Source organism: Mastigoproctus giganteus, chromosome 1 (assembly GCF_048544385.1).
Source record: "Mastigoproctus giganteus isolate SK-2022 chromosome 1, ASM4854438v1, whole genome shotgun sequence".
Lineage (NCBI taxonomy): Eukaryota > Metazoa > Arthropoda > Arachnida > Uropygi > Thelyphonidae > Mastigoproctus > Mastigoproctus giganteus.
The window spans coordinates 229,581,992-229,609,612 of NC_143575.1; the positions used below are offsets into that span (position 1 = coordinate 229,581,992).

The 27,621-nt window shown below is 35.8% G+C and overlaps 1 protein-coding gene across 1 annotated transcript in view; it reads left to right on the top strand.

The window, feature by feature from the left end:
* Positions 1 to 27,621, top strand: part of Upf1 (Upf1 RNA helicase) — a 294,032-nt gene that overhangs the window by 207,520 nt on the left and 58,891 nt on the right. Inside the window, exon 20 of the mRNA XM_090376241.1 lies at positions 15,353 to 15,484. Within this exon, the coding sequence (XP_090232367.1) occupies positions 15,353 to 15,484 (132 nt within the window). The remainder of the gene's footprint in view (positions 1 to 15,352; positions 15,485 to 27,621) is intronic.

The window sequence follows — 27,621 nt, forward strand, 5'->3', positions numbered from 1 at the left end:
ATGTAACTTTTAACTTTGTTAATTGGTAAGGTAATAAAATTAAATTTGTGCTTTATATCCTTAGTTTTATAGCCTGTGGGTAAAAAATATTCCTCGTATTTTCGCTTATTAGAAACACCGTTTAAAATGTTTTTTTATTATGAAGAGTCCGTCGTAAAGCGAGAGTCCACTGTATTTTTTGGGAGATCCCTGGATTAGGATCTGTGTTTGTTTGAGAGCATAAAAAATTGTGACTTCAAAGCATGCAGTTCGTGACTTTTAAGGTTTTTGTAAGGTTATTTTGGTTTTTATTTCATCGTTTATTCATTTTTTCTGTGTATGTATTACTAAACTTTGTTCTTTATAAAAAGAACAACTAAATTATGTCCATGGAAAGCAAAATAAGCACCACTCAAAGGAAACTTTATTTCTTTAGAATCAAAGATACAAATTTTGGATCGTCTTAAAAAAGGGGAAAGGTATTATACGTTGCAAAAAGCTTAAATTTAAATGAAGCAACAATCCGGACCATAAAGAATAATGAACAGAAAATTAGAACTGCTGTTGCTACAGGATCTTTCATTTCCACAAATATGACAGCTTGTCCCCGAGCATCAATAATTGAGAAAACGGAAAAAGCACTCAGCATTTGGATTGACGATTGCAGTAAAAAACAGACCCCATTAGACAGAAATGTAATTAAACAAAAGGCACTAACAATTTATAACCATTTAAAAGAAAATGGAGAATCTTCTGTTAACCCAGAGTTTGTTGCCAGTAAAGGTTGGTTTGAGCGATTTAAAAACCGCTTCTCGTTACATAACATAAGAATTCAAGGGGAAAGTGCATTGGCTGATAATGAAGCTGCCAAGAAGTATGCAGAGGGATTTAAAAAAAAATTATTGAAGAGCACGAATACACACCACATCAAGTTTTCAAAGCCAATGAAACAGGCCTTTGGTGGAAAAGGCCCAACAGAACATTTATTTCAAAAAAATGAGAAAACCGTACCAGGTTTTAAGGCATCAAAAGATTGTTTAACGTCACTTATGGCAGTAATGCATCAGTGGATTACATGATTAAACCTATGATGATTTATAGATCCTCTAATCCTCGTGTAATGAAAGGTTTAAATAAAATTGCATTACCGGTATATTGGAATGCAAATAAAAAAGCTTGGGTAACCACCGGTTTGTTTAAAGAATGGTTTCTAAATTGTTTTGTGCCAGATGTGGAAAAGTATTTAAAGCGGAAAAATCTAGATTTCAAAGTTTTATTACTATTGGATAACGCGTCGGGTCATCCAAAAGGTTTAAGTCATACAAACGTTGAAGTATTGTTCCTACCACCTAATTCAACTGCTTTAATTCAGCCATTGGATCAAGGCATTATATTTACCTTTAAAGCTCATTACATCAGAAAATCGTTACAGTGGATTTTGGAGAAAAATTTGATTCCGAATGTATTGAATTGATTGAGGCATGGAAACATTTTTCGGTTGTGGACTGTATCGGAATTGTAGCTTTATTGCTCAGAGAAGTAACACCGTCAGCATTAAATGCGTGTTGGAAAAATGTATGGCCAGAATCAGTTCATTCAGGAAATATGGTCGAATCCGCAGAAAATAGAATTGGCGTGATAGTAGAACTTGCTAAGTCAGTAGGCGGGGAAGGTTTTGATGATATGACTACTGAAGACGTTCACAAATTACTGGTAGAAAAAGAGGCTGGCGAAGCGGATTTGGTAGAAATGTCATTGGAGGTAAACCGAATCAATTCAGAGGATAATAGCACATAAGAAAATTCTGAAGTTTCAAATTTTACACTAAAAAGCATACAGGAAAGCATAAAGTTAGCCGAGCAATTAGGATCATATTTTTTGAATGCAGATCCTACGACTGAAAAGAGCACAAAGTTCAAAAGGGAGCTTCAAAAATGTTTAGCTCCATACCATGAAATTTACAAAGATCTATCAAGAAAAAGCAAACAAACCCAGATTACTGAATTTTTGAAGAGAGTAGAAGATACATGAAATCTAGATGATGCAGAAAAAATTCAGAAAATGAAGATATTCAGCAACAGAGAAAACGTTCTAGTTTGATTATACTTAGCAGCAATGAAGAGGAAGAAAATTAAATGAAAGTGCATTATCTGACATATATGTTTCACAGTTTGTAAGGTAAGACATTTGTTCAGTTATTACTATTTAAGTTACTACTATTATAAAAATTTAGTTTCCAGTAGCTATGAAAAAAACATGGTGTATGTTTTTTTTTTAGCTTTTGGAATTGAACTCCCCTTTTTTGTACTGGTTATTAGTAGTGTATAACACAGTTTCACATTACGTGAGATTTTATAGGAACCAAATAACCATGTTATACAAAGGTTACCTGTACATGCTCATGGAAGCCTGAATGTGCCATAATTTCTGGGAAAGAGCAACATGACTGCAGTCCTCCACTCATCACAATTTTATTACTTCTTCAGGCAAGTGGAAGGCATGGAGCTTCAAAACAACACGGAACACCTAGCATGCTATTCTAGGTATTCTAGGGTCTCCACTGAAGTGAATTAGTTCAGAGATAACAGAATGAGTTGCTGAACAAGAGCCAATATTTTTTAAAATACTGAATGGAAATTCTTTTTGATCATCACATATATATAGTAAAAAAAGAAAATGAGACTGAAACATTTATAATGACCAGCAAGCAACATTAAACATCATCTACAAACTCAAAACTGTTTAGAAATCAGTCGTCACATGACTGAACAAGGCCCTCACGGAGACCATGGGACATTCCATTTAGGAGTGAGACTGGTAGTTATAGGCTTCAGTTCTCGCTGACCCCTCAAAATGAGTAGCACCTTGTGAAGTGCCTTTGTCAGAGTTGTTCTAGAACCTCTACCACATGGGAATCAGCTCAAATTATATTTTTTGTTATTGTTGGGTTTAAAACACATCTGCAACTTAAGCCATGCTGTGCCGTTGGGTATTACGTCTATACAAATGTGTGTTCACAGGCCAATCTGCATGTTGTGTGGCTGAAAAACCCTGAATAACTCATGGGGAAACCCCCTACTCCGTCCATGTGAAGTTGGCTAACTACAGTCCCGACTAAAGTAGCCTTTAGAAATTCCTCAACTCTACGATAGGACTCAAACCTAGACTTCTCCAAACAAATAATAACCATATACTCTTATGGAGGACTCCACTTGATGGTACATCAAAACAGGGCTGGCCTACACCTTCCTAATTAGGCATAATGCAATGCCTGAATCTCCATCTTTCCTCTCTCCTAACACAGTACATCAAGTCAAGGCATTCATATAGCAAGTCCAGATTACCCACAGAAGAGCAAACTATTGAGTAGCCACATTTCTCTGCTACAGATTGGTTAGCTCTTGCAAGCCAAGCTCCAGAAAGTATATGTGATAGAAAAGTCTTAATCTTATCTTTAAAATATTGGGCATGCCCAGTAAAATAAAACAGCTCCTCTGAGAACAGCCCAGATAACCTCACCTGACACCCACCTCAGAGAAACATCTTTATGTCTCACAAATTGGTGGTTTGGCTCCATCAAACTAAGACAGCCTTTAAGGTGCATTGTTACTGTCTTGGACTTATAGAGACCAAATCACTCAGAAAGGTTTACCAAACATAACTCCACCTTCTGCTCAAGTGGTTTTATAGACTGGCCATAAACATGGAAAACAAGATCATCTTGCATAACCACCGTATCAGCATCCTTCAAATTTTGTTTATACTACGGACTCCTTCAAAAATTTAAAAAAAAAAAAAAAAAAAAGTTTACGGACCTGTGTGTGTGTGTGTGTGTGTGTGTGTGTGTGTGTGTGTGTGTGTGTGTGTGTGTGTGTGTGTGTGTGTGTGTGTGTGTGTGTGTGTGTGGTTTTCTGAAAAGGAAGTTCAAAGTTTTATGTTAAAATAACTCAACTTTATTCTTGTTTTTACATAAATATATAATAATAACTTTATTTATCATCAATTTGCTATACATTACATAATTTGAACAGTGCCAGAGGTCAGTTTCGCAGATTCCCTAGAACTGGTCTATGGAACCCCAGGGTTCCGCAGACCCCAGTTTGGGAAACACTAGCAAGTCCAATAAATCATCAATACAAACATTAATCGTATTTAGCAGTCACTGGTTTGAATCCCAGTCCACTCAAAGAGTGTGTTCTACTGCACTCTTGCTCCTGACTACTCAGCTACATTAGGCCAAATCATGATCCAAAAATTCAACAGGACAACATTCCATATGGCAGTACCAGGATTGATGTCTGAGGACCACCACACTTCAGATGGCATGTATCTTCTTCATCACAATCCTGAAGTAGTCATTCAGAACATGGTATGATTGTATAGACAATCATACCATGTTCTGAATGGTATGGTATGATTGTATAGAAAAAAAAAAAAAAAAAAAAGAGCAACCCAAGCCCTGTGGAAGATACTATTCCACTGCAGGGCACTGAATGTGCTTTCAAAGTCAATGAATAAACCCAAAGAAGATTGACCAGGACATTCATCAACTAAACTCAATACAAAAGCCAAAATTAAAAGTAGCTGGGTGGGGAAATGTAATACTTCACAATATTATAAAATTTTCTGTTATTATAAATGTGACTCAAGCAATCCAGAGCAAAAATTAATTGTATAATTTAACATTATATGCTCTGTCACATTAACCTCGATCGCATAGTATGTTCGAATTAATATTGATTGAGGTCAGTGAGCAGTACGATATGGTACCACAACAATCGCTTAAATTTTAGCTGCGAGGTCAGTTAAATTCACCAGGTGATGCACCCATTAGATAGGTCCTGGGGAGAACACTGATTTTTAGGAAATAATATCAGTTACAGTATTCTAGATGGAGTGATCCCAACCAAAACTGCCCCCCCCCATCCTTTACTGAATGTATAGTGTAAAGTACAATGTAATTGCCATATTTTCTTGGTCTTTCTATAAACAAAGTCAAGCCTTTAACTTTCTTACATTTTGCAATTTTTTGACATTAATCCTGCTTTCATTTTGAACTGCACTCAGGCCAGCTAGTTTGGTATAATTTAAAAATGGTCATATGGCTTTAAGTAAAATTCTCTCCACGTTGTCACTTGTTTTATAAAATTAGAATTTCCCTTAACAGTCTGAATCTTTGTGCATAAGTTATTGGGATTTTGCACTCCTATATCAAAAATTCTCTCTCTTCTGATTGTTGTTAGAACTTTGTTTTTGGTATACATTTTCATTGCAGAGTCATCATCATCATCAGCCATTTTCAATCCACTGCAGGATGAAGGCCTCTCCAGCAACTTTCCAGTTCCTTCTGTTTTGTGCAATGGCCATCCATTTACTACCCACAAACTCATGAATTTCATCTGTCCATCTCTGTTGTTGTCTTCCAGGTTTTCTCTTAGCTCCTCTTGGGTACCATTCTGTTATTTTCTTAGTCCATCTGTCATCATGTCTTCGAGTTGTGTCCTGCCCAAGACCATTTTAGTTCTTTAGTTTTGATAAGAATGTCCTTTACTTGAGTTTGCTGCCTAATCCATGTGTTTCTCTTCTTATCTAACAGTCTGATTCTCAATATAATTGGTTCCATTCTTCGCTGTGTAGTTCTCAGCTTCTCTTCCATTCTTTTGGTGAGTGCCCAAGTTTCACTTCCATAAGTCATGGTGGGAGTATACCTTGGTTCATTATTTTACGTTTCAGACAAATTGGGATATTACTCCTCAGTATGTGACTATATTTCCTGAATGCTATCCATCCAAAATTTATTCTTCTCTTGACTTCCAGCCATTTATCATTATTACAGCTAATGACTTGTCCCAGATAAGTGTAACACTCCACCTTTTCAATTATTGCTCCTTCAATCATTATATCCCTTTCTGTGGCATACTTATTCATCATTACTTTTGTTTTAGCTATATTCATTTTTAGTCCAAAATCCTTACTAACTTTGTATAACTGATTCAGATTTTCCTCTAATTCTTTGGGATCGTGGCTTATGACCACAATGTCATCGGCAAATCGTAAATGGTTTAGATACTCTCCATTCACATTGACTCCTTTCTGCAACCAGTCTAATCTTCTGAAAGCTTCCTCAAGGGCAGCAGTACACAAACAACTTCGGAGATATTGTGTCTCCTTGTCGAACTCCTTTCTCAATTTGAAATTTACTGCTGTCTTTGTCTAGTCTAATAAAGGAGGTAGCATTCTCATATATTTTCTTCAAAATCATAATAAATGGGGTATCTATGCCTTGTCTTTCCAGTGCCCGAAACATTGCATTATGCTGTATGGAGTCAAATGCCTTTTCATAATCCACAAATGCCAGACATAATGGTTGTTTTATATTCATTTGCTTTCTCCATTACGTGAAGGCGATTCATAGGTTAGAATCCTGTCCTGAAGCCAGCTTGCTCTTTCAGTTGATTCTCATCAAGTATTCGTTCTAATCTGTTAGTAATGACCTTTATGAACAACTTGTAGATGTGGGATAACAAGCTAATTGGTCTATAATTTCCAATTTCTGATTTATTTCCTTTCTTATGCAGCAAAACTGATTGCATTATTCTACTGCTTAGGCATCACACCTTTTTTAATGCATTTTATGAAGAGTCTTGCCAGTTTTTGTGTCATGTCTCTTCCTCCCAATTTTAACAAATGTACAGTAACTTCATGAGTACATTGCAGAGTACTCCAGTTCATCCCATAAGTCCCACGTAGTTGTAACAGGAATATTCAACTTTTCTTTTATCAGCAAGTACCTGGTGTTATACTTATGTCCTTAACTTTCTCAAACCAAATCAATTGCGAAAATGAGTCTTAACGAGTTTTCCCTTTGCTCCCTCGCTCTCTTGGGTTTGGGCTTCTTAGAGGTCAACTCTTGAAAACTCTTTATTTGTACCAGGTTGGGACATCATTTCAGAATTTATCTTTAGATTTCAAACTTTCTCATGTCCTTTCCTGTACTCTTTTCCCTGACTTAATTTTCTGCTGTGTGACTTAGTGCCATTAAGTCAGGACAAGAATCAGAAAAGGTAAATGGCCTTCAAATTGAAAGGCTTGACCATAGACAGAATCCATGGCTTCAGTTTGGACTGCATACCTGTTTCCTCTTGATCAGACAGTTAGACTGAATTACAAGAATTGGCTGAGTGTGGAGCTCCTGAGATTGCTCTTCTCTTTGCTTCTTTGTAGAATGTCATATTGTGTTCTTTCAACTGGAGTCAGGTTCCATTGCTAAATTTCTAAAACAGGAAAGAATTGTGTGTAAGAAATTACCTGCTGCTGCTATTCAGAAGTGAAGTGCACACAGGATGAGCGGTTGAAGGAGGAATGCATTTATGAAGCTACTTTCGTTCATAAACTTATCACAAGTGAAATACAAAAAATGTTTGGAAGAAATTTAAGATTTGAAAAACTCTGGACAGCCAATGAAACAGTAGGTTTCCTCCTTTACAGAACACTTTATTTTTTTTTGTTTCAGAAGTGAAAAATAAATCATGTGTTAGATGCAGAGTTATTCACTTCTGTGTACAGTGTTTTCGTGATAAAGTGGTTATCTCTAAAGTGGCTTTTCTCCCCCACCCCCAAGAGGGGACTACACAATGGTTGATTTTGTAAATAGGCACATTGCAAGGTACTACTCACTTGGGGGGGGTCAGCGAGAATTGAAGCCTATAACTACCGGCCCCACCCCTAAAGGGAATGTCTCATGGTCTCCCCAAGGGACTTGTTCAGTCATGTGACTGATTTCTAAACAGTTTGAGCTTGTAGCTGATGTTGCTGTTGCTGGTCATTAGAAATGCAGTCATTTTACCAGAAATTACTTAAAATTAAAAAATTACTACATTGCGAATGCAGTCATTTTAAACAATGTTTCAGCCTTTTTTTTTTTTTAACTATATATATGATGACATATGATCAAAAAAAGTTTCCATTCAGTATTTTAAAAAATATTTGCCCTTGTTCAGCAAATCATTCTGTTATCTCTGAACTAATTCACTTCAGTGGAGACCATAGAATACCTTCAGTGGAGACCATAGAATAATATGCTAGGTGTTCCATGTTGTTTTGAAGCTCCATGTCTTCTCGCCTGAAGATTGTGATGAGTGGAGGACTGTGGCCATGTTCTCATTCCCAGAAATTATGGCACATTCAGGCTTCCACGAGCAAGTATTTTTAGATATGAAGTACTTTTTTTTTTTTTTTTTTTACTGTGTTGTAATTGCTCCAAAGCTGTCAGTCAGCACTAATACAAAGAAGTTCTGCAGCAAATAGCAGAATGTGTTGCAGAAAGAAATATCTTGAAAGTGTCATATCAGAAGTTGGTTAATGTTGGTTACTCCAACCAGTCTTGAGTGTATGGGTTTTTTCTCCATCCTTTATATTCTTTATAATTAAAGTCCTGTGGTTTCTTCTTGTTACCCATACTAAACTTTTATACTTAAACAACAAAGATTACATGGCATTTCAGAGTTCCAGAACTCTGAAATGCCATGAAGAAAATCTGAAGAAAATCACAATATAGGAACTAGAAAGTGCATTTAGCAGAAACAGAATTGCTGGATTTCCTGTGTCAAGTCTCAAATGGGATTGCTGTTTAATGGTGGTCATGATATACAACTTTTTTTTTTTTGGCTGAATTACTCATTCTGATATATTCTGGCAATTTTGCATTATTTTTAACCCATTTAATTATTATAACTTTGAGTGAACAGGTTAGTGGCTTTGTGCCATGTTTTGTTTGTAGTGAACTGTCGAAGTAGATAACTGGCATTGTTTTAATTGTATCTCATATTGTTGATACCTTCATAGCAAGTTGCCTTGGTGCACTACCTCAAATAAGTAACCAATGGAGAATACTAATGTTACTTATTCTTCCCCCATACCATCCACCCAGGTGACACCGTTTCAAGACTTGTTGGCCCCTCCTCGGTGGGCGGCTCGGTACCCTGGTAGACATTACAAACCATTGTAATGTCCATGATTTTTTTCCCCTCCAAAACCCAATTTTTGCCCTCGTTGATAACCCGTGTTTTAATTGTATCTCATATTGTGAAAACCTTCACAACCAGTTGCCATGGTATTGCACTACCTCGAATAAGTAACACTTCACCAATGGAGAAGACTAATATTACTTATTCTCAGCAAATACCACCACCACTCAGACGGCACTGTTTCAAGGCTTGTTGGCCTCTTTTCGGTAGGTGGGTAGGAACCCTGGTATGAACAATCCAGTTATGAAGTATAACTTCACAATATGAGTGATGCCTGATGGTGTGCAATAGTATAAATTAAGGTAATTATTTTGCATAAAGCATTAGACTATGCGTAAGATTTGCTAGTGAACAGGTTAGTGCCTTGGCACTAACCTGTTCACTAGCAAATCTTACGCATTTTATTACATAAAGCATGAGACAATGCATATGATGCCTTTGCACCATGTTTTGTTTGTAGCGAACTGTCGAAGTAGATAATCAGCATCATTTTAATTGTATGTCATATTGTGAATATCTTAACAACGGGTTGCCATGGTATTGCACTACCTCAAAAAAAGTAAGCTTCACCAATGGAGAAGACTGTTACTTATTCTCGACTGATAACACCATCCAGTTGGCACTGTTTCAAAGCTTATTGGCCTCTCCTCAGTGGGTGGGTATGAGTAACATTAATCTTCTCCATTGGTGAAGCGTTACTTATTTGAGGTAGTACAATACCATGGAAACTCGCTATGAAGGTATTCACAATATGAGATACAGTTAAAATGATGGCAATTATCTACTTCAACAGTTCACTACGAACAAGATGTGGTGCCAAGGCATTAACCTGTTCACTAGCAAATCTTACGCATAGTCTAATGCTTTATGCAAAATAACTACCTCAATTTATACTATTGCACGCCATCAGGCATCACTCATATTGTGAAGTTATACTTCATAACTGGATTGTTCACACCAGGGTTCCTATCCACCTGCTGAAAAGAGGCCAACAAGCCTTGAAACAGTGCCGTCTGGGTGGTGGTAGTATTTAGTATTTAGTATTAGTATTAGTAACGGCCGCATGGTGCAAGAAAGCCTATGGCTTATGCTGCACCAGCCAAAAAAAAAAAAAAAAAAATTTTTAAAAAAAATAAATCCGAACAAAACAATGATAAAAAAAAAATAATAAAAATAAAAAAATAAATAACTAAATAATAATAATTAATAAAATAAAAAATAAATAAAAAGGAAATTAAACCTATCATCCTATGTGCTTCCCTTACCCGAAAGTACTATCCAGATGACCTTTGAATTTCCCCAAACTGTCGGCCTCTACCACCCATGAAGGCAACTTATTCCAGTAATTTATAACTCGCTGGCTAAAATAGAACTTCCTGCAATCCAATCTAAACATTTCCCCCCGTAACTTGAATTTATGTCCCCTAGTTCTAGCATCATTTATAATCTTGAAAATTTTGTCCTCATTCATTTTACTGATGCCTCTCAGAGCCTTAAACACCTCAATCAAATCTCCTCTAAGGTGTCTAGTTTCCAAACTCTGCAACCCACATATTCGAAGTCTTTCTTCATAAGGACGCCCTTTTGCTGATCTCACCAGGCGAGTTACCCTTCTTTGCACCCTTTCAAGAAGCTCGATGTCTTTCTTCAGGTGCGGTCTCCATACTTGAACACAGTATTCCAAGTGTGGTCTAACATAAGCCTTATATAATGGGATTATCACGTCCCTATCTCTACTTGCAAAAGTTTGATAGATCATTGATAGGACACCATGGGCCTTCCTTGCAACCTGTTTACAATGCTCAGAGAATTTCATGTCTGACCGTATCGTAACACCCAAGTCCCTTTCCTCCAGTACTGGCTTTAGTTGAACTCCACCAAGTGAATAAGTTTTTTTGGGATTACTGTTTCCCAGGTGTAATACCTTACACTTTGTTGGATTAAAGCACAGCTGCCATTTTTCTGACCATTCCTGAAGTCTATCTAGGTCTCTCTGAAGAAGCTCAGCTTGACAGTGATCATTAACTACTCTCCCAATTTTAACATCATCTGCAAATTTAGACATCACGCCCTCTATCCCTTCATCAATGTCGTTTATGAAAATTAAAAACAACAGTGGTCCTAATACTGATCCTTGGGGAACCCCACTTCTTACATCAACCCAATCTGAGGAATAGCCATTTATCACAACCCTCTGCCTCCTGCCCTGAAGCCATCCTTCTATCCATCTAAGGATTTTCCCAGTGATTCCAACCTGTTCCAGCTTATAAAGCAACCGCTCATGTGGGACTGAGTCAAAAGCTTTGCTGAAATCTAAATAAACAATGTCGAAATTATTCCCTAAATCCAGCTCGTGAGTGACCCTTTCGAAATAGCGAACCAGATTTGTTAAACATGATTTTCCCTTTACGAAACCATGCTGAGTATCCTTGAGAATTTCAATTCGATTCAAATGATCCTGAATTCCACCCTTGATCATTGCCTCCATGATTTTCCCTACTACTGAAGTCAGACTGACAGGTCGATAATTTCCAACTTCACTTTTAGAGCCACCCTTATGTATGGGAGATACATTTGCACTTTTCCAATCCAAGGGAATCTCCCCAGAGTCTAATGATGCTCGCATAATTAGCCTCAATGGTTCAATGCACTCGCTTGCCGCCTCTCTTAAGATTATAGGGTATATTCCATCAACTCCAGGAGCCTTACTGGTCTGTAGGCTCGAAAGTTTTTTCATTAAATAATCTTGCGAAATTTCAATATCATTAATTACATATTTTTTAACTTCGCTCCCACAATTTCCCTTTGCCACAAAAGGCTTTTCATTTGTAAATATCGATGCAAAATAACTGTTGAGTTCATCTGCAACGGCAGCTGGTGTATTTATTACTATCCCCTTTCCCTTACATAAAGGTCCGATCTGGTTTGTCCTGCTCTTCTTCGCATTTATATATGTGAAGAATTTGCTGAGAATAAGTAATATTAGTCTTCTCCATTGGTGAAGTGTTACTTATTCGAGGTAGTGCAATACCATGGCAACTGGTTGTGAAGGTTTTCACAATATGAGATACAATTAAAAACACGGGTTATCAACGAGGGCAAAAATTGGTTTTTGGAGGGAAAAAAATCATGGACATTACAATGGTTTGTGGCCCTCCAAAGTTCAACCCTACCTGATGAAATCTTATTCCTTAATATTTAATTTTTCTCATTGGGTTTTGTTTTCCCCTGAAACAACCGATTTTTAACATATAGTTATATTATATTAAGAGTGAGTGAGAAATTTTGATAAAAGGAAGACAGTGGGCATCTTTGCATTTCTTAGGCATTAAATGCCTCTCTGGAATCCTTGGCGTTTGTGCCTTTCTGACAGCTGCGACTTTGGCAGTGGCATTGCGGGCATGGGTTTTTATTTAATTTGTTTCATTGGTCAGTATATGGGGCAGTCTTCTGCTTTCTAAGCGACAATTAAAATTAATTTGTAGTAGTGCTTAGTAACTAAATATATTCTGTTTAAGTTCTAACCACAGTGCTTCTGTGAGTGACAGGGCTATGAGAATTAAATAAAAATAGTTTATATTTTATTATTTAATTCTTTGTAGTTATTCAACCCATCATCAGTCATGTCGAGTGCTGAAAAGAAAGTGTCGACATTATCTGGATGAATATCTAGCTTATGGTTTGATTGAAAGCCCATTCGACTCAAGACAGCCTATGTGTCTTGTGTAATAGTTCTTTTTCAAAGGAGGCTATCAAACTATCAAGACTTTTAGATCACTTAAAAAGGAAGCATCCAGATAAAGTTGGTAAACATTGAATGTTTTAAAATTTAAAATAGTATTTTGAGCAATGTCAGTTAACACTGAAGAGCAGCTGATTGACAAACAAAAAACAGGAAAAATTTTTATTCACATTGATGAATCCACATTTACTCTCATTAAGGCCCTTCTAATGGCATATGTTTGTTATTTTGCTGATGAAAGTTCCGAAGGTCTTGCAGTACACTACATTGTGCACCGCCATTATCTGGTTGCAAAAAATATTAGTCCAGTTCTTTATCAGTCTCTTGGCATAGTTATTAAAACCATCAATAAAATAAAGTCACATAGCAAATATGGTCGCCTTTTCAGAACATTTTGTGTTGATAATGAAGAACAGTATGTGAGGCTTCTTTTACATACAGAAATCAGATGGATTTCTAAAGGAAACTGTCTAACAAGATTTGTAAATATTTTTGAACAATAATTAGATTTTTAGAAAGCGAAAGAGACACAGATTTAGCAAAGGAGAACAGCAAACACAAAAACAACATATACTATGACTTGGAATTTAAAAAAAAAACTTTATGACGTATCACTTCAATTTCAAGGGAATTTAATTACAGTGATAGTCTGCAAATGCGTATTAAAAGCCTTCACCCAAAAACTAGAAATATTTGGAAAGAATTTTTTAATGAGAAAACAATTTCATGGTATGCAAGAGTTAGCTGAAATCAGCAAATCCTCACCGATAGTGATCTTAAGAATATTCAGATCGTTTATGTTTTTTAAAAGGCGAAACGAAAAATTGATTTTCATATTTATTTTCTTTTGAAGTGAAGCTATGGATGTTGTGTCCAATTGGATGTGTTCGCTGCTAGTGAAGAAATTCAAGAACTCACTGAATTAAAATGTAACGAAGATTACTAATAAAAATTCAAAAAAGGTGGAATGGCTGAGTTGTGGGGATCAAAAACAACTAAACTTCTTTATCCAACAATGTGGTCTGAAATGGCCAAAGTACTTTGTTTTCCAATGTCTTATAGGTTTGAAAGTGGTTTTAGTTCAGTAAATAAAATATTAACAAAGGAAAGAAACAGAATTGATATGTGTTCAAGGGAAGACATTAGAATTGATATGTGTTCAAGGGAAGACATTAGAATTAAATGTACTAACAACATACTGAACAATGAACTTTTAGCTAAGAAATTCAAGAACTCACTGAATTAAAATGTAACGAAGATTACTAATAAAAATTCAAAAAAGGTGGAATGGCTGAGTTGTGGGGATCAAAAACAACTAAACTTCTTTATCCAACAATGTGGTCTGAAATGGCCAAAGTACTTTGTTTTCCAATGTCTTATAGGTTTGAAAGTGGTTTTAGTTCAGTAAATAAAATATTAACAAAGGAAAGAAACAGAATTGATATGTGTTCAAGGGAAGACATTAGAATTAAATGTACTAACAACATACTGAACAATGAACTTTTAGCTAAGAAGCATCAGGCTCAGGAATCCCATTGAATAAAAAGACTAAGCACAGTATAATGTATTTTCTTGTTTAAAATTTCATGGGGAGGGTAGGGGAGGCAACTAGGAAATTTTTTATAAAAAAGCCCTTTGGGGGGGCCAATAATTAAAAAAAATGTTGAGAAACACTGAATTAAAACGATGCCAGTTATCTACTTCAGCAGTTCACTGCGAACAAAACATGGTGCACATGCACTAAACCCGTTCAGTAGTGAATCTTATGCAGTCTCCTGTTTTATGCAAAATAATTACCTTATTACAACTTTATTTCTTTTTATAACCATAAAATTCTGATATAGTCGCATCAGGTAACCAGTTATTAGCCATCCTTGTTATCTTCATATTGGACAGGCCAACATCAAAAGTAAACACTGAAAAAAAATTGAAGAAATGTCATTTCTTAAATATTAGAACCTAACAGTTTGTGGGGATGGGTGCAGAGATCATGGTACTGAAGGGTTAGTGAATGGCATATACCATGAATAGTAAGGCTAATATTAAGATAGGCAAACCAGGTACAAGTAAACTAGTTCACCAGATCCATATAGATGGCTGAATTTAACATGACTTCTTGGAGGAAAATTATATTGACTCAATAATTTCTGTGACTTAGCTCAAAGGCATACTCAATACTATATGTACCCAGTCTTGACACATAATCAGCCTTTTTTTTTTTTTTTTTTAAATCAACGCAACTTTGTCGATATGACTTGTATATCACTTAGCTTAATAATTCAGCAAATTAAATTGATGATACTTATGTCAGTGTTTTTTATGGATTTGTAGTTAATTTAAATTTTTATTATAGGATCATATGCTATTTGGCACTATTATGTGGTACCCTTACCACAGGTTGACAACCTATGTGCATTCTTTAACAAGTGCAATCTTGCACTTTGAAAGTCATAACTCTAAGCATATAGTGGAATAGTTTCTTAATAACAAAATGTTGATATCTCCTATATATAAATTAGTCTAATATAATGCTTTTATTACAAGATATAGGGAGTTTTAAATGGATCATTGATTACTTTAATGCATCTATATATGTTTTTTATAGCAAACTCTGTGGAATCATCTGTTGACATTCTATAAGGAAAACAAGGTATTGGTTGAAGGCCCATTGAACAATTTAAAAGAAAGTATGATACAATTTAGCAAACCAAGAAAGCTTATAAATACCATTAATCCGGTAAGTGGGATCATTCTGTTTTGTGTCTTTACATTTATAACTTGTACTATAATAAACTGTTTTTTCAAACATTGTCCCCTTGATCTTTCAAATTATACATCATAAATATTAGTAATAAAAAGTTAATTGAAGTGATTCCACTTGCCTTATTTTTCATTCAAATGTTTTATTGGAATCTGTACAGTGACAATGATGATTGTGAAGTTTGTGGTTTTTACTGACATGCTGTCAGTATAAACCAATTCTTCTATCTTTGAAAATAGACTGAAATGCAAGGCTACACAACAGTCTGTTTATTTTATCAGTGTGCTTATATAAATTTAACAATTTCTTTATGATAAGCAGTTAGAGAAAATGGAATTGCAATCTTTATTCTGTATAATATGTGGTTACTCTTATAACAATGTTAACACCTTTAATGATTTATCACAGCTGTTTCATTGGCATTACTACTTGGTTGGCATTGATGTTGGTCTACTTACAAATTCTGTTGGTCTACTTACAAATTCACACCTTGATATATATATATATATATATATATATATATATATATATATATATAAAGGATGTTCGCTTTCTTGATTAAATAAAAATAAAACTAATTTATCTTATCCAAGGTGTATTCACTAATTACATATTTACTATTTCTTTAAATATGCTTATCCATCTGTACTGTGACAATATATTTGTGTAATGAGCACAAAAAGACATTATTGCACTCTTCAACTGAACTGTAAAATGGCAATTAGCAATTGTCACATGACTTGGCTTAGTTCTGGAAAGAGTGTAGAATGATGGGAAAGAGAAACAGTTAAACTTGGGAAGATAGAACAGGAGAGGAGAAATGAGGACGAGTTTAGTTTTTATAATAAAAGAGACTATATATTTCATGCAAGCCAAATGCAGATTCTGTGAAAAACTAAATACAGATGATATATATACCATAGATTCTATTATGTGCTGCTAATTGTGAATAAGAAAGAAGTGGGAGAAATCCATTAAAAAAAAAAAGTTTATCAAATCTTTTAAAGTATGGATACTTTGTCACTTGTAAGAAAAATTCCTGTATACAGACCTCATTATTTATTGAATTGTATGCAAAAGCGTAAGTGTAAATAGCAGTGGCAGGGAAAATTCAGCTTGTGATGGCATGTATGCCTGGTGGAGTGATTCCTGGTGTGCAGGAACTTTCCAGTGTCTCTGAAATTCAGTTACAAATTGTGAAATTGCACTATGCTCAGCTGACATAATGAGAATCTGACTAAGTTGGAGCAATAAAGTGCAGGAGGGAAAGGAAATATAACCAGCACCACAAATAAAACAACTCACAACAACAGAATGTCTGGAGTCTTCAGTTTGTAAGTAAATTGATTTGTTTAATTTTTTATTTTAAATGAATTTTTAAGTAAAGCTTGAATTAAGTTGACAAGGCCTACTAGTGTGCTAATTGTATAGATATATGTATGTATCTGTTGTGGGGCAGCACCCAAAACTACAGTTAAACTCCACTAGTAAACTTTGATGTTACAAGAACTCTTCTGTTATTTGTTGGATGCCAGCGTGTGAGTAGAATGTTTTTTGTGTTGTGTAATGTTTCTGTGTTGATTGGCTTCCTCAACACCACCAAAAGGGTGCAGTATAGCCAAAGCAGCTTTTGCACCATAAAATCACAAACACTTGTTAAGTAGGAACAGCCAAATTGCTATAACATGGGGGTGTGGTAATAATGTTTTGACTGGACAGATATTTATGCATGCACAGAGTTGAACTTTGATAACCATGGTTTTGGATATAACACATGTGTGAGAGTGAGAGAGATGTACACAAAATACAGTTTATGGCAAAACACATATTTCACAGTAGATACTAGCAGAAGCAAATCCTTGCAGAGCAGAAACAGCTACTGCAAATGTCTCCAAAATGGACCACTAAATTATTATATTCTCTTCTCTTCTGTAGTATATTCCCCCAATTTTACGAAAAATAATTATAAACAACATACCGTATTAGAAAATGTTCCCTAATTTTGGAAGGGTAAATTTAAGAAGAAAAAGCTTTTGAAAAAAATTTATTGTTACTACACTGGAAATTTAAGATTCAATAAAAATAAAACCCAAAAACCAATAAAGGTATAGAGGCCTCCATAGCCGAGTGGTCAGGAGTGGGAGTGCAGTAGCACATGCTCTTTGAGTAGACCGGGGTTCAAGCCACTGACTGCTAAATATGGTCGATCTGCCAACCCGCACTGGACCAGTATGGCAGATTATGGTCTATTTCCCTTAGCATGAATTGTTGAGGAGGCTTCCATCCTGCAGTGGGTTGATAATGACTACAGTTTACTTTTACTTTATAGGATTACTACTCTTATTAATTTAGTATTATTCCACTTCAGATTCATTACTGATTTGATCTTCACTAGTAAGCTGTAGATGTAAATAAATGATCTTCACTGCCATCCATTGCATTACTTATACCACATTTTTTAAAGGACCACAATTTCAGTCTTAACATCATGCCGTGACTTCAGCAACCATTCACACACGTGGTATTGATGGATGTTTCATCCTTCCCATAAGTGTTGTATTATAGTTCCCCTCTATCATCCATTTATTCCATTGCTCATGCACGTTACTCTTGAATGTCTTATTGATGCTGACATCTAACGGCTGTAAAAAAACCTAACCCCCTTTTTTTTTTTTTTTTTTTTTTCCCATGAAGCTATAATACCAAGCTGCTTGTTTCCATGCTTCTACTGTGTTTTAGTACTCACTGCAATACCCACATCTCTAAGTTCCGTTATCCAACTTTGTTTTATCAGCTTATTGTAATAAAACTTCCTGCTTCCTCCATTGGCGAATCATCTCAGTAGGCGGTGGTCTGAAGTTTTGTTTTGCTGCTTTGTTCCCACGTTCTTTGGCACCTTGTATTACTTTTAGCTTAAATTCAATAGTATAATTTTGCCTTCTTGGTGCACCTGCCATCGATTAGGACTTAAATATATAACTGAAATTCACTTGTTACCCCAAATTCTATAGTAGTTAACTATCCATTATCTGCTATATGTTAACTCTTGGTTTTTTGCATATGTTGTATTACCACTTTCAGCTTCTAAGATGCAGGGCAATTTTTTAAGATATTTTATAAGGGGGGGGGGAGTGTGCCTTATAAACCAACAAATATGTTAGTTTTCTGAGAGTATTTACTGTTTCTGTTTAGTTTTTCCCTTGCCTCCGTTAAGAGATGCAATAAAAAAAATACATCAGTGAAACTAATTGCACATGGGACACTTGCAGAAATAAACACTTTCCTCTGGGTAGTGGGTTATATTCAGTTATAATTTTTGTAAACACCAGCATGCTACATTTTTTTTTTTTTTTTTTTTCAATGAAATCACATTTTGAATGGCAAAAACTGTTAGTGTACATGAAATGACAAACAGTTTGCATATTTTTATTTGTTGCTGCTACTGACGGAGAGTCCCATAGTTTTATTCAGGATGCAACTCAGCTGTATTATACTATATTCTATTAGATAGTATGAATCAGAGCTGTAATACTCAATATGTTCTACGTTGATAATAATATTAGTAAATTAATAAGAGGAGTTTACCTCAATATAGTACGTGGAACACTTCCGTATGATACCCTCCAGAAATTAAAACGGAAAAAACGAAAAAATCGACAACTTACTGGTACATAAAAGTAAAATATAAATAATTAAATAATCAATTTAACACAATTCAAAATCAATTCAAAACAATTAAAATTCAAATTAACGCAATTAAAAGAATCTAACGAAAATATTCAAAACGATTTTCCTTCCTGAAGCTGACAATGCTTTTCGACCGACTGTCGTGATCACAGGAATGAAAATTACCGAATCGGGCTAAACCTGCAACTTAAATAGTGATTATGTGTCTTCGCGCATGCGCGTAAAGGTCCACGCATCGGAAATCAAATATGGCCGCCGAACATTAACAGAATTCTCGTGTAATTTAATTTCAACGGTTTCTGCAATTAATAGTCGCGTATAATTACGTTGAACGTTAAGTATTTTGGCCTCGTTAAATAAAAAAGTATGTTTTTCGTTAATGGCATGAAAGGCTAATTCTGACGCTGCTGAACGAGAAGCACGAACTGAGGCTTCGTGTTGATTTACACGGATATTAAGAGAAAACCGCGTCGAACCCTGATAAGACGAGTCGCAATCACCGCAAGAAATGTTGTATACTAGATCATTAATTTGTGTTGCGAACGCCGAAAGAACCGAGCGATTGTTCAGTATAGTGTGTAACTTCCGTATAGGCCTAGCTATAATTTTAAATTCGGTATCTTTAAAGAATCTGTTAAGCTGTTTGTGCCACTGTTCAACATATGGGACAGAAATAAAGTATTTTTTGATATTACTATTGTTGATTGGTGCAGTATTTTGTATCCTATCCTTAGCTTGTACCCTAATTTGATTTATTGTGTTAATGGGATAACCCCTGTTCAAGAATCTGCTAGTTAATATTTGTATTTCTGAGTCTAAAGCAGAATCCGTCGTTGAATATTTATAGGCATTTAGAAATTGATTAAAGATAATCGATCTTTTGTAGGTGAACGGGTGGTAGCTATTATAATGTAGAAGCATACCGGTGTTTGTGGGTTTTCGATAGATGCTAAATTGTATTTTGTTCGAGTCCCGGGTAAGCGTGAAATTTAGAAAGTTTAATGACTTAGTATCCGTATCTTCCCTTTCCAATGTAAATTTGAGTCTAGAATGAATATTATTAAACGAATGTAAAATGTCTTGGATAGTACTACTATCGGTAATAACTAGAACATCGTCTAAATACCTCCCATAGTATGTGATACGGGGACGAAAAGGTGTCAAATGTATCTGCTCAATCGTTGAGAGATAGATCTCTGACATTAAGCCACTCAGGCTCAAACCCATTGGTAATCCAAAAATTTGTTTGTACACCTTGTCTCGAAAGGTGATGTAGTTAGCCTCGACTAATAGTTTAATTAAGTGAAAAATCTCCTTTATAGGCAGCTTCGTATAATTAATCGGTGTCGAGTTTTTATTTAACATATCCCAAATAATATCTAATGTGTATTCAACGTTTACATTCGTATATAATGAGGTAACATCTAATGAGAATAAATTGTCATTGTCGCCGAGTCTACAGTCTTTAAGATTATTAAATAATGTATCGTAATTCTTAATCCCAAATTGTATAACCTGTCTAAAAGGTTTTATAATGTTATATACATGTGTGGCTAAGGCTGAAAATGCCGAGTTCCTGTAGGAAACAATAGGTCGAATCGGAAATCCAGGCTTGTGTAATTTTACCTGACCAAAAAGTGCAGGAATATTGTATGTTCTGGACTTCAATTCCTTCAACTGAACCATAGTAATGTAGTCGTTTTTACGATATGTGGTTAACGTTTTATTGTATTGATTTACCAAATTGGTAAACAGTGTCGGGTCCACTTCACAATAAGTAGAGGTATCAGATACAACTGAATCTAACTTATTAATATAATCATGTTTATCTAGTATTACCACTGTATCTCCTTTATCTGCCCTCTGTATAATAATGTCCTTATTTTCTCGAAGTTCTCGTAAAGCTGAACTGTCATGTGTATTCAATTTAGGAAGTCGCGTTTCTTTTATGTTATTCACTACTTGGTTAACTTGTTGAATAAATACATCTTTTTGTGGAACACTACGAAGTCCAAATTCAATATCAATTACGCATTGTTTTTTTGGCAGCTTTCGAGGTGGTAAATTATAATTTAATCCTTTGGATAAAAGTGAAATCTGGTCCTGCGATAGTGTACACGAGGAAAGATTTGTAACCTGTTGATATGTCGGTTCGTTGGATACTGGGTGAGGGGGTGTTCGTGAACTAGCCGACATATTCTGTGGTAGTGCGTTATGTGTCTGTGGGGGGATGTCACCCAACTCGTGTGAACTTGGTCGCAAGCTCGCGACAATGTGTTAGAATTCGCATGAACGTGTCTTGAACTATTCAATAATGTTTGCAACTTATTAACGTGTCTGTTTTTTATTTCTGAGGCTTGTGCTTCCCGTCGCAAATCTATGGAGGTCTTCAATACAGACCAATCGTTCAGATGTAGATAATTTTTTAATTTATCGCGAAGCTTCCTAACCTGGGAAAGGTATTTTTGTTTATCCGAATATCGAGATTTTAAGGCAAGCTTAACAATATTACGTGATGTCGCCAGTGATAGTTGTTTTATGCCTGAAATTTTTCGATTTAAATTCACCCTGGCAAACTTCGGAACGATGTTGTTTTGAAGGCAATATTTTAGGAAAGAAATATGGTAACTTTGGGCCGAGTACCTTAGTGTAGATTTAATGTAATTTTGTACCAAGCCATTCAAAAAATCTCCCATAATTGTGTGTATCGATTGTATACTACTGGAGAGACAGGAAGTGAATGAAATAGTCAATAAAAGTTTGAAAATTAATTAGATAGTATGAATCAGAGCTGTTTTAGACGGATTTTAGACGGATTTAGACTGTTTTAGACGGATTCTGCTTTAGACTCAGAAATACAAATATTAACTAGCAGATTCTTGAACAGGGGTTATCCCATTAACACAATAAATCAAATTAGGGTACAAGCTAAGGATAGGATACAAAATACTGCACCAATCAACAATAGTAATATCAAAAAATACTTTATTTCTGTCCCATATGTTGAACAGTGGCACAAACAGCTTAACAGATTCTTTAAAGATACCGAATTTAAAATTATAGCTAGGCCTATACGGAAGTTACACACTATACTGAACAATCGCTCGGTTCTTTCGGCGTTCGCAACACAAATTAATGATCTAGTATACAACATTTCTTGCGGTGATTGCGACTCGTCTTATCAGGGTTCGACGCGGTTTTCTCTTAATATCCGTGTAAATCAACACGAAGCCTCAGTTCGTGCTTCTCGTTCAGCAGCGTCAGAATTAGCCTTTCATGCCATTAACGAAAAACATACTTTTTTATTTAACGAGGCCAAAATACTTAACGTTCAACGTAATTATACGCGACTATTAATTGCAGAAACCGTTGAAATTAAATTACACGAGAATTCTGTTAATGTTCGGCGGCCATATTTGATTTCCGATGCGTGGACCTTTACGCGCATGCGCGAAGACACATAATCACTATTTAAGTTGCAGGTTTAGCCCGATTCGGTAATTTTCATTCCTGTGATCACGACAGTCGGTCGAAAAGCATTGTCAGCTTCAGGAAGGAAAATCGTTTTGAATATTTTCGTTAGATTCTTTTAATTGCGTTAATTTGAATTTTAATTGTTTTGAATTGATTTTGAATTGTGTTAAATTGATTATTTAATTATTTATATTTTACTTTTATGTACCAGTAAGTTGTCGATTTTTTCGTTTTTTCCGTTTTAATTTCTGGAGGGTATCATACGGAAGTGTTCCACGTACTATATTGAGGTAAACTCCTCTTATTAATTTACTACTACTATATTCTATGGAAAATTATTCAAAAATTATTCACTATGCTATGGTTTTGTCAAATACCTTAATCATCTAATTCAAGGGATACCTGTTTGGGGTTTTTTTTTTTTTTACCTTCACATGTGGCCACTCATCTGTGATGTCTAATGGATTATGTGGTCTATGATTACGGCTTGTAAACATGTATCATTTTTAAGCATAGAATTGTAAGAAATTGACAGTTATTAAATTTTATTTTTAAACTATGAAGCTATGAAGCATTGCTGCTTATTTTTTATTTTAACATACAGTATTATTTAAAAAAACAAACTACAGTAATGTGCACCTGCCATTTAATAGGGAAAGCAATAGTGCTGAAAGTGAGGGTGAAAATTAAAGTATACGTGCAAAATGAAATTTACTTATGTAAAAATGCTTGCTTAACACTCACTACTTCCTTTTCCAATGACTTTTGAATCAGGATTGAAAACTGCAGGATAGTGTCAGTCTGTAATTGAGAGGGCAGAGACGTTTGGAGGGTTTCTTCTTACTGTGACTGAATTACATAGCCCCCTGATGAGGGTCCCTTGACAAAAATACCCAGTTTTTCTTCTGTCACATCAGTAGAAAAGATTCTAAAACTTACATGATTTCTCCTCCAAGTGAATTAAAACCTGATGCTGAAATCTTGGTGCAGTAGACATGTTAATAAAACTTGGTGGGGGGGGGGGGTACTACTTCAAATTTAATTTTTGGCTATAATATTATTTGCTTATAATGGTATCTTAGAAGTGTTATTTATACTATTAATTGTGGTAAATGATGCAAGAAAGCAAGATTACAGTGCTCCAGCCAAAAGAAAAAAAAACACATCCATATCACTTGTCCATCCCCTCTAATAGTTTGTCTACTTGAATTTATTCAAATTATACACTTCCACATAACCAGGTGACTAAGTGAAAATATAATTTAGTTATGAAAGTACCGTATTTCCCCATGTATAAGACGCCCCCATGTATAAGACGCACCTTAATTTGGGGGCCTGAAATTTGAAAAAAAATGTATTACATAAAGTTATTGAACTCAAGTTTTATTCATCATAAAATTCATACAACTCATCACTGTCAAAACTCCCATCTATTAGCTTGTCCTCATCTGTGTCTGATGATGAATCACTGTCTTCATTTATTTCCTCGTCCTCAGTTCCATCTATGGCATTTGAAATGTCACACTTCTTAAATGACTTGATAACGATCTCAATCTTGATATTATCTCAGGATCTTTTCACCCAGGTACAAACTTCTCCTATAGTTGGTTTCTTCACTCTTCCTGCTGGTGTCAAATTGTCCCCAGAAGACTTCATCCATTGGTTCCATTCATCTCTCATGGCAGCTTTGAAGGGTTTGTTAATGCTGACATCAAGTGGTTGGAGCTGGGATGTCAAGCCTCCAGGTATGACGGCAAGTTTTGTTTTTTGCTCTGCGGCAATCTTCTTTGTATTTTTTGTTATGTGTGCCCTGAACTGATCAAGCACCAATAGGGCAGGTTTGCGTAAGAGCCAACCTGGTCTCCTGCTCCAAACTTTCTCAAACCAGATCTTCACCCCATCCTGATCCAACCCTTGTCATGAACGTGGACAATCACTCCTCGAGGAATGGCTTCTTTTGGCATTGTTTTGCGTTTGAAAATCAGCATAGGAGGCAGCTTGATTCCGTCGGCACAACAAGCTAGAAACAACTGTATAATGGCTCTTTTCATGTCCACTTGTCTTCACAGTTACAGTTTTAACCCCCTTCTTATCAACAGTTCTGTTACTTGGGACATCAAATTGAAGGGGGGACTTCGTCCATATTTGCAATCTGTTCCAACTCAAACTGATGTGTCTTCTGACATTGAATGACAAAATGATGAAATTCAAGGACCTTCTGCTCATAGCTTTCAGGCATCTTTTGGGCAAGTCTGGCGCATGTACGCATGCTTAGTCCAATCCGTTTCATGAACCTGAAGCACCAATTGTGTCCTCCTTTGAAATCAGTAACTTCTTTTTCATCAGCAATTCTTCTTGCCTCATGCTGAACCATCTTTGTGGACACAGGAATTCCAATTGCCCTTTGCTCCTCAATCCATATCTTCAATTCCCTCTCTAAATCAGGCCATTTTGCTGACTTGCCTCTAATGGCCTTCGTCTGCTGTGGCGTTTTCAGTAGGGTTTCTTCTTTCCGTAGCCAGTCTCTGATTGTTTTCTCAGTTGGAGGAGGACCAAACTTACGTTCAGCAGCACGATTTCCATTCACTTTTGCAAACTGGATCACTTTTAACTTGAATTCAGCACTGTACGAAAATCTTTTCTGAGCCATTTCTAGGCAGAACGTGGCAAAACGTAACCTAATATACTGGTAACAAGTGCGAAACAATGAATGCGAAAAAGCGGGAAATGCAAGTAAAAAAAAATCTACAGCCACTGTATAAGACGCACCCAGTTTTTAGACCCCAAATTTTTCGAAAAATGGTGCGTTTTATACATGGGGAAATACGGTATACAGTAATACCTCGACTTACGCTACCCCGACTTACGCGAACTCGGAGTTACGTGGTTCTTGATTTTTTCGTTTGGCAACGCTGCCGCCCACTATCTTCAAGGTCGTTTTTCATATGTTATCGATATACGGTGCGACGGCGGAGAATGAGAGCGAAAGATGAACAAAATTCAACTTTGCTGCTTTTATGTTTTTTATATCAGTGAAGGGGAAACATATTGCACCATAATAGCGTAAAAACCAACACAATTCCAGCTATCGGTATAATCGCAAATGCAATTAGATCGAGTTTACTACCAGTTTATAACAGATTTCACTAGCAGAAACGCAACTGGATTTTTATTGTTTTATGGTAGTAACCCCTAGAAATGTGAGGTGTTAATAGTGTATCTCTGCCTTTATGGTGTTGTTTATTCAGTTGCTACATGCGCGCAGCTTTGTTTATGCGTATCAAGCGTGCCTCCTCGTTTTGTAATTGTGCTTTATTCCCTAAAAATGAGTAAAATACTTAAAAGGTGTGAAAAGGAAGCGTCCTGGTGAAGACACTGCACATTCATAGAGAAAAAGAAAAGCAATTATCGATAAACAGAGGCGGACTGGATCAAAAATTCTTACCCGGGAAAATTTATAGTGGCCTCATACTATGGTTTATGGCCAAAATCACACTGGCCCACCGGGGTTTCCCCGGTAAGTCCACCTCTGTCGATAGAGAAAAAAAATGAAATTGTGAAACGCTTTGAGCGAAATGAAAGACCATGTGATATTGCACGTGCTACAGGCCTAAATGAAGCAACGGCGAAAAGCACATGACAATTGCAAACTTGACAGGTTGAAAATTGAAAAGGGCTCAATTGTAAAGGGCTTAAAAATTTTAGAAAACATACTCCAACGAAGAACGCGTTATAGCTACAAAGCAAGGAATAAAAAAATGATTAGCTTGCTACGACGAAATTCTGCGTGAAAAAAAGAAGGCGCTGTGTCGTCAGATGAATTTGTTAGATTTTATGAAGCCATCGACATCGAAATAACTTTTTTACGTAAGTCATTTGTTTTTTTAATACATATTTTGTATTAATATGTATAAAGAACTGCAATTTTATTAATATTTTTCTTCTAAACTAGTGTTTTTGTTAGTCCTTGGTCCCAATTAAGCAAAATTTATATGCAAAATTGTACCCCGACTTACGCGAATTCGACTTACGCGATTTTCGTCGGACCCACCTATTGCGTAACTTCGGGGTATTACTGTATAATGTGGTTATGTGGAAGTGTGTTCCAACAATACTGGTTGCCTGAAGGCAAATTTCTGCACATCTGTCCTGCAATCCTCCCTCCTTCCTTTCAATTTATGCCCCCTCATGTCATTCAAATGAAAACTGCAAAACCAACATAAATTGCATATTTTGCAAATATTGATTATAATCTTGTATTAAATTATTGAACAAAGTCTGTTGGCATTACTGAATGCCTACATGTTGTCACCTCTGCAGTCATGCTCCAAGGTAGATTTGAAATTTGTAATCCAGTTTTTGAATACAAAGGGAATAAAACCGGCTGAAATTTATCAAAGCAAGTCTGCATGTGGCTGGATAAGTTTATGAATAGTTCTGAAATGTTGAGAATTCTCCTTGGCCTTGTAAAGTTTTAGCAGCAGCAGCAGCGGAAGAACTCATATGTGGAAACTATCGCATTGCTATTGAAAAAATCTGTGGCATGCAAGATTAGTTTTAGTTAGTCTCATTACACTAAAAAGTGTTTACTCAATGGATTTCTTGGAATTTTACACTAGAACTGAAGGAACAACAACAACTTAATATATGTTTCATGCTTCTGAGATGGTATGAGCATGAATGAGATGCCCTCTGAGGATACATAGTGACTGAAGATGAATTGTTGGTTCACTTAAATACTAGAAAGTAGATACATAAGTTCAGAGTGGCATAATACATGCTCCCCTCAACTGTAGAAAATCTGTACTCTGCAATCACCTGGGGAAGTGTAACTTTCTATATGCTGGGATCATAAAGGAATGTTTCTACAACAATATCTAGACAGAGGAGTGATGAATGACAAATACAGCAATGTACATTTGACTCAATTAAAGCCAGCAGTTCAAAATAAA